Source organism: Nicotiana tomentosiformis, chromosome 3, assembly GCF_000390325.3.
Source record: "Nicotiana tomentosiformis chromosome 3, ASM39032v3, whole genome shotgun sequence".
Lineage (NCBI taxonomy): Eukaryota > Viridiplantae > Streptophyta > Magnoliopsida > Solanales > Solanaceae > Nicotiana > Nicotiana tomentosiformis.
This window is the reverse complement of record NC_090814.1, coordinates 143,545,795-143,554,496: the sequence shown is the minus strand read 5'-3', so window position 1 is coordinate 143,554,496 and position 8,702 is coordinate 143,545,795. Positions and strand designations below refer to the sequence as shown.

At 43.3% G+C, this 8,702-nt stretch overlaps 1 protein-coding gene across 1 annotated transcript; it reads left to right on the top strand.

Annotated features, from left to right (window-relative positions):
• The first annotated feature begins 6,717 nt into the window (after positions 1–6,717).
• Positions 6,718–7,304, top strand: LOC138908615 (uncharacterized). The gene is made up of 2 exons (XM_070199294.1): positions 6,718–6,914; positions 7,025–7,304. The coding sequence occupies exons 1-2, from the start codon at positions 6,718–6,720 to the stop codon at positions 7,302–7,304; spliced, it is 477 nt and encodes a 158-aa protein (XP_070055395.1).
• Positions 7,305–8,702: the final 1,398 nt, after the last annotated feature.

The window sequence follows — 8,702 nt, the reverse complement described above, 5'->3', positions numbered from 1 at the left end:
GGTGCTCCGTTCAGGTGGTCGGATGAATGTGAAGAGAGCTTTCAGAAGCTCAAGACATCTTTGACTACAGCTACAGTATTGGTATTGCCTACAGGTTCAGAGTCTTATATTGTGTATTGTGACGTGTCGCGTATTGGTCTCGGTACAGTGCTGATGCAAGACGGTAGGGTGATTGCCTATGCGTCCAGATAGTTAAAGGTACATGAGAAGAATTATCCAATCCACGATCTTGAGTTAGCAGCGATTGTTCATGCCTTGAAAATTTGGCGGCATTACTTGTACGGTGTCCGGTGTGAGGTATATACCGATCATTGGAGTCTACAACATTTGTTTAAACAAAAGGATCTTAACTTGCGGTAGCGAAGGTGGTTGGAGTTGCTTAAAAATTATGATATCACCATTCTCTAACATCCCAGAAAGGCCAATGTGGTGGCCGATGCCTTGAGTCGTAAGGCGGAGAGTTTGGGCAGCTTAGCATACTTACAGGTAGCAGAGAGGCCTTTAGCCTTGGATGTTCAGGCCTTGGCTAATCAGTTTGTTAGATTGGATGTTTCCAAGCCGAATCGAGTTTTGGCCTGTGTGGTTTCTCGGTCTTCTTTATATGATCGCATCAGAGAGCACCAGTATGATGATCCACATCTGCTTGTCCTTAAGGACATAGTTCAGCACGGTGATGCCAAGGAAGTCACTATTAGAGATGACGGTGTATTACAGATGCCGGGAAGGCTATGTGTACCTAGTGTAGATGGTTTGTGTCAGCTGATTCTCCCGAAAACTCACAGTTCGCAGTACTCTATTCATCCAGGCGTCGCGAAGATGTATCAGGATTTGAGGCAGCACTATTTGTGGAGGCGGATGAAGAAAGATGTAGTTGGGTTTGTATCTCGGTGTTTAAATTGTCAACAGGTAAAGTACGAGCATCAGAGACAGCGCGGATTGCTACAGAGACTTGAAATTCCGGAGTGGAAGTGGGAGGGTATTACCATGGACTTCGTAGTGGGGCTCCCACGGACCTTGAGAAAGTTTGATGTTGTTTGGGTGATTGTAGATCGGCTAACCAAGTCCGCACATTTTATTCCAGTTAGTACTAATTATTCTTCGGAGCGGGTGGCTGGGATTTATATTCGCGAGATTGTTCGCCTAAACGGTATGCCGGTGTCCATTATTTCAGATCGGGGTACGCAGTTTACCTCACAGTTTTGGAGGGCATTGCAGCGATAATTGGGCACACAGGTTCAGTTGAGTACAACATTTCACCCTCAGACGGACGGACAGTCCGATTCAGATATTGGAGGATATGCTACGCGCTTGTGTCATTGATTTTGAGGGTTCTTGGGATCAATTTCTGCCACCCGCGGAGTTTGCTTACAATAATAGCTACCAGTCAAGCATTCAGATGGCTCTGTATGAAGCTTTATATGGGAGACAGTGTCGGTCTCCGGTGGGTTGGTTTGAGCCGGGTGAGGTTAGACTATTGGGTACTGACTTGGTTCAGGATGCTTTAGAGAAGGTCAAAGTAATTCAGGAACGGCTTCGCACGACACAGTCTAGACAGAAGAGTTATGTCGACAGGAAGGTTCGTGGTGTTGTTCACTTGGTTGGGGAGAAGGCTCTTCTCAAGATTTCACCCATGAAAGGTGTGTTGAGGTTCGGGGAGAAGGGCAAGTTGATCCCTCAGTATATTAGTCCTTTTGAGATACTTAAGAAAATTGGGGAGTTGGCTTATGAACTTGCTTTGCCACCTAGTCTATCAGGTGTTCATCCAGTGTTCCATGTATCCATGCTCCGAAAGTATGTCGGGGATCCATCTCATATTCTGGATTTCAGTACAGTACAGCTGGGCAGCAATTTGACTTATGATGTGGAGCCGGTGGCTATTTTAGACCGACAGGTTCGAAAGTTGAGGTCAAAAAGCATATCATCAGTGAGGGTGCAGTGGAAAGGCCAACCAACTGGAGAAGCTACTTGGGAGATTGAGCAGGAGATGCGGAGCAAATATCCATACTTATTTGAGACTCCAGGTATTATTCTAAACCCGTTGGAGAACGAATGTTTGTTTAAGAGGGGGAGAATGTAACGACCCGGCCGGTCATTTTGAATATTATAACTCTATTCCCCCATTTACTTCTCAAATTGTGCCTTACAGTTGTTTTATGACTTGCCGAGGTAGTTGGTTCGGGTCCGGAAGGAATTCGGAATGAAATGAGACACTTAGTCTCATAATTGAAAATTTAAGTTAGAAAAGTTGACCGGATGTGGACTTATGTGTAAAAGATCTCGAATTTGAATTCTGATAATTTCAATAGCTCTGTATGGTGATTTTGGACTTAGGAGCGTGTCCGGAAAATTATTTGGAGGTCCGTAGAGGAATTAGGCTTGAAATGTCGAAAGTTGAATTTTTGGGAAGTTTGACCGAGGCGGTTGACTTTTTGATATCAGGGTCGGAATCCGATTCTAAAAATTGAAATACCTCTGTTATGTCATTTATGACTTGTGCGCAAAATTTGAGGTAAATCGGACGTGATTTGATAGGTTTCGGAGTCGTTTGTAGAAATTAGAAATTTCAAAGTTCATTAGGCCTGAATTGGGGAGGGGTGTAATTCATGGTTTTAGCGTTGGTTGAGGTAATTTGAGGGTTCGACTAAGTCCGTATAATGTTTTAGGACTTGTTGGTATATTTGGTTGAGGTCCCGAGGGGCTCGGGTGAGTTTTGGATGGTTAACGGATCATTTTTGGCTTTTGTGAGATTGTTGATATCTGTTGCTGCATTATTCTGATTTTCTCTTTCGCGTTCGCGAAGAGTGTTTTCTGAGTGTGAGGTTTAGTTCTTCGCATCCACGAAGGGGAGGACGCGAAGCGAAGGTATGGTCTGTGTGTGCATCGCGAACACGTAAGTGGTGTCGCGTTCGTGAAGAGGAGTGAGGCTATTGGGGACCCCCGTGTCCATGTTCTATGCGTTCGCGAGGTGTTGGTCGCGTTAGCGAAGGTCTGAGCTGGTAAAGCTTCGCGTTCGCGAAGCCATGGTCGCGTTCGCGAAGGGTAAGATTTGCAAAGCTTCGCGTTCGCGAAGGGTTAAATTTATGGGCAGTCGAGTTATGCTTCGCGAACGCGAGGGACCTGTCGCGTTCGCGAAGAAGAGAGGTCTGGACAGAGAATTTAAGTTCTGAAAATAAGACTTCGTCCCATTTTCAGTTTTTGATGGATTTGAGCTCGGGAAGAGGCGATTTTCGGGAGTTTTCAAGAAAAACAATGGGGTAAGTGTTCTTAACTCAATATTGGTTAAATTACCCGAATTCATGGTTGTTTTTATCATTTAATTGGTGAATTAAGTTGGAAAAGTTTGAAAAACCCTCTTAGTTTAAATTGAAGATTTAAGGGTCGAGTTGGGGTCGGATTTTGGTAAAATTGGTATGGGTAGACTCATGGTTGGATGGGCTTTCGAATTTTGTAACTTTTGTCGAGTTCCGAGATGTGGGACCCACGGGTATTTTTGAGCTAAATTTGGATTTTTATGAAAAATTAGCATTTTCTTATGGAATTAATTCCAATGAATTTTATTGGCTTAAACGAATTATTTATGGCTAGATTCGAGGCGTTTGGAGGCCAATTCACGAGTAAAGGACATTGCAGAATAAGAATTTCACGGCTTGAGGTAAGTAACAGTTTTAAATCTGATCCGGAGGGTATGAAACCCCGGAATTTTGTGTCATGTGATTATTTTGGAGGTGATGCACATGCTAGGTGATGGGCGTGTGGGCGTGCACCGAGGGGATTATGACTTGGTCCGTCCCATGAAACTGTAAAGTTGAATAATTTGTTGTTAGCTATATGCTCTCTATGTGTTGAAGAAATTTGACTATAAATCATGCTTAGGCTATGTGATAGTACTGTTGGGACCCAGCGAAGTCACGTACTTGTTGAATTATTTGCTAATTATTGTCTTGTACTCAGTCATGATTTTTCTTACGTATTATACCTCAGTCTTTTCTGGATATTTGTTTATACACTATGTTATCTTTGTTTGGGCTGATCTTTGTGATTTCTAAGAGCCCGAGAGACTAGAGAGGTTGAGGACTGAGTAAGGCCGTGGGCCTGTCGGTGAGGTAAGAATATTATGGCACGTGAGTTGTCCGTGCATGATATTATAGCACGTCAGTTGTCCGTGCAAGTTATGGCGCTTGGGCTATAGGATCCCCTCCGGAGTTTGTACACCCCTAGTGAGCGCGGGTACCCATTGAGTGTGAGTGCTGAGGGCTGAGAGCCGAGTGATTGAGCTGTTGTGATGAGTTGAGTGACTGTTGCCTGAGAGGTTGTACTTGCTTTGCATTTGTTGTTGCACTTGGTTGCTATCTGTTATTGTTGTGAAATCTTTGAAAGATTTTATATCCGGATTACATGAACTTGAACTGTATAAAATTGATTTGACTTAAACTGCCGGATTTGAAAGCATGTCTATTCTTTGCTGGAATTATTGAAATTGAACTATAACTGTGTAGCTCGTCATTATCTTCAGTTTCTTAGTTATTATTGTTACTTACTGAGTTGGTTGTACTCATACTATACTCTGCACTTCGTGTACAAATCCAGGTGTTCTTGGACATAGCGGGTGTTGATCTTTTCGCGCAGTTGATTTTCAGGAGATTTTGAGGTAGCTGCCGTGTTCCGCAGACCTTGTCTCTCCTTCTCTATCTCCTTGTTTACTGTATTTGGTCTCAGACTATTATAGACCGTATTTTCCAGACTTGTATTCATATTAGATGCCCTAGTACTCAGTGACACCAGGTTTTGGGGAGTGTTCGTGTCAGTATTTGTGGGATTTTGTATTGTATTAAATTATTGTATTTTCAAACTTAAGAGAAATTGTGGTTTATCGATATTATCGGCTTGCGTAGTATCGAGATATGCGCCATCACGACAGGTTGGGATTTTGGGTAGTGACATGTATGTTTCTTGGTTTGTCATCTGTAGGGTGCAAATTATTTATCCAATGGTACATCTTCCCTTGAACTCTAAAGGTGTAAATACCAAAGTTTATTTTTGCTAGATCTTTGTCATACTTTACACCAAGTGACGTGAATGCAAAAAGATTATTATATGTTCTAATATATATTTGAAAGTGCCTAGACAACACACTATTTCCAAGATATAGATTACGCAATTTCACAGGCATTTGATGAGAAGTTAACTTTACTCTCCCAGTACGATAGCAGAATGCAGGAGGTTCATATTCAAATTTTTTTGCTGAGCAAAATTTGTAGATTGGAACTTTCTTAAGCGAAACATAGTTTGAACATAGCCGACTGATGTTTAGAGAACCTAAAACGAAGGTAGATGATCTTTAGATGGAACTAAATAGTGGTAGCTAGTTTAAAAGCGAGCAAAGAAGGTGGCATACTCACCTTTTTCATAGACAGAGAATGGGCGTGCTTCATCTCTTTCTTTAGCAGCCATTGTTCCAATCAAGGGAACAACAGTTATACTCTCGGAGAGCTTATGTCTCTTTGACTCTTGGTATTTTAGTCGACGTTGTAGCAATAACTTTTGCTTTTTCTCTATTGTCATCTCTTTGTATTTTTCACGCCGACTGACATTTATATCTATTTATGAGAAGGGACGTTTATTTTTTTGTGTATGATCCATCAAAGTCGTAGTTTTTACTCCTAAATGAAGTTGTGCAAACTATCACACAACCCTTTAGCAAGGTATTAATTTCTATTAGCGAGTATGTGGAAGCACAAAAAGATACTGCACCTCGATATATACAGCACCTGTTGTGAGCACCAACATAGGCTATCGTTAAACAACATTATAGATAGACACAATAGCATAACTTGTAGAAACAAAAATTGTGCACAACATTAACAGTTAGCAGTACAACGGGCAGGAAAAATAGAGAATGTGTTAATAGGAGCCTGCGTTTACAAATATATAAAGATAAGATAGTTGGTTACTTGTAAGTACGCTGAGCAACTCTTTTTGTGGTACCGAATGTAATAGAAGCGTCAGTAGTTCTACAAAGAGAGAAATAAGTTGCAGTCAAGTTCAACACATCGTGCATTGAAAATACTCGCAAAAATATTCTCTACAGAAAGTGTAATGTGACTGTCTTAAAATGAATGATAAAGACAAGAAAGAAGATCATTGTTGTAAGCTCTATTACCAGACCAAATATGTGAATCTGCAGTAGAAGAAAGTAATGAAGATGGAGAAAGGGATGTAGTGGTGTATCAGGGGATGTAGTGGTGTATCACAGAAGGGGTCGAGTGTGTGACATGGAGAAAGGGACCTCGGATAGGGGGGGTGGGGAAATGGGGGCTATTGTTGCTTATGGAAGTTAAGATCCTTTCATGGAATGTCAGGGGGATGAATGACCCAAACAAAAAGGCCATCATCAAAATGGGAGTTAGGGAGTGGGGTGCCAACCTAGTTTGTTTTCAGGAGACCAAAATGGAAGTTTTGTCGGATGCGATCGTGAGAAGTGTCTGGGGAGGTAGTTGGGTGAAATATGATTGGGTCCCAGCAGCGGGAAGTGCCGGGGGCATTCTACTCATGTGGGATGATAGAAGCTTGGAGGTAAAGGAGATTAGGAAAGGAGTTTTCTCTTTGGCAGCTCTCGTCAAAGATAGAGTGAGTGGGGTGGAGTGGGGATTTGGGGGAGTGTATGGGCTGGTAGGGGAAGGGTCCAAGGTGTCTTTCTAGGAGGAACTGGCCAATATTATGGGGGAATGGGACATTCCATGGGTTCTAGGGGGAGACTTTAACACTATTAGATTCCCGGAGGAGAGATTAGGGTGCAGTGTGATTTCGAGGGCCATGGAGGAGTTTTCTGACTTCATCAATGATCACTTTCTCATTGACCTTCCTCTGTCAGGGGAAAAGTTTACTTGGACCAGGGCGGAGGATTCCAACTCAAGGTCTGGACTTGATAGATTCCTGACATCTCCCTCATGGGATGAGTTGGTGCCGAATGTGCTGCAGATTCCTTTACCCAGGTTGACTTCAGATCATTTGCCTATTTTGCTAGATGGATGCAGAGGGAGGGGGTGCGTGCTCCCTTCCGATTCGAAAACATGTGGTTGAAAGTGCCAGGATTCGGGGACAAGGTGAAAGAATGGTGGACATGCTACGGGGTATCAGGGTCACCTTCGTACCGCCTTTCGAAGAAACTCAAATTGCTAAAGGGAGATATTATTAGGTGGAATAAGGAGGTTTTTGGGAGGGTAGAGGTTAAAATGAGGGAGCTTATGCATGAATTGGGGGACTTGGAAAGAGGGGAAGGGGCGGGGGAGTTAGATGAATCTTAGAAAGAGAGATTGGGGGAGGTTAAGAGGGAAATAGTCGAGTTAGCAATAGCTCAGGAGACTAGTTGGTGGCAAAAATCGAGGGTGCTCTGGTTAAAGGAGGGGGATTCGAATAGCAAGTTTTTCCATAGGGTGGCAATCGCAAATCAAAGGAGAAACTTCATAGAGTCTTTAGTTGTGGATGGGGTGAGGATTGAGGGAGAGGAGGAGGTAAAAGGGGCGATAACGGGGTTTTATGAGAACTTATATAAAGAGGAAGTTAGTTGGAGGCCGACTTTGGGGGAGTAGAGTTCAACCATATAGGGGAGGGAGACAGTGAGTGGCTAGAAAGGGCTTTCGAGGAGGAGGAGGTGCACGAGGCTGTGTCGTGTTGTGCTGGTGATAAGGCCCCCGGGCCTGATGGTTTCTCCGTGGCTTTCTTTCAGTTCTTCTCGGACACCATCAAGGGGGAGTTGATGGAAGCCATTGAATACTTCCATGCGAATCGTGTTTTCGAGAGAAGTATCAATGCTTCCTTTATTACTATTGTGCCTAAGAAAGAAGGTGCATCTTGTATCAAAGACTACATGCATATTAGTCTTGTGGGGAGCATTTACAAAATTATTTCTAAGGTGCTTTCCAACAGATTTAAGAAGGTACTTGACATGACTGTTTCGTCCTCCCAGAATGCGTTTGTGGAAGGTAGGCAGATACTGGATGCTGCCTTGGTGGCAAATGAACTTGTAGACTCCAGAAGGAAAAATAGAGAACCCGACTTACTATGCAAGTTGGATCTTGAGAAGGCTTTCGACCATGTCAATTGGGAGTTCCTGGAATTCATTATGATGCGGATGGGGTTTGGGGAAAGATGGAGGGGATGGATAAAGTTCTGCATTTCCTCAGTCAGATTCTCTGTCCTGGTTAATGGTAGCCCGTGTGGTTTCTTTGGTAGCTCCAGGAGTCTCAGGCAAGGTGATCCCCTATCCCCCATGTTATTCATTCTAGTGATGGATGCTCTGAGCAAGATGATGGATCGTGCGGCGGGCGGAGGTTTCTTGAGAGGATTCTCAGCTCCGATTGGGGTGTTCAGTGCCCGAAGAGTCTCACATTTGCTTTTTGCGGATGAAACATTGGTTTTCTGTGATGCGGACATGAATCAGTTGACCTACCTGAAGCAGGTCCTGCAGTGGTTTCAGTTAGTATCAGGACTCAAAATCAACATCGGCAAGTATGAGATTTTTTCGGTAGGTGTGGTTACTAATATTGATGCCTTGTCTGGTGTTCTCAGATGCAAGGTAGGTTCCCTTCCCACTACTTACCTGGGTCTCCCTTTGGGCGATTCATATAAGGATACTACGGTTTGGAATCCAGTGATCAAACGGGTTGAAAAAAGATTAGCAGGGTGGCAGAAACGGTATTTGT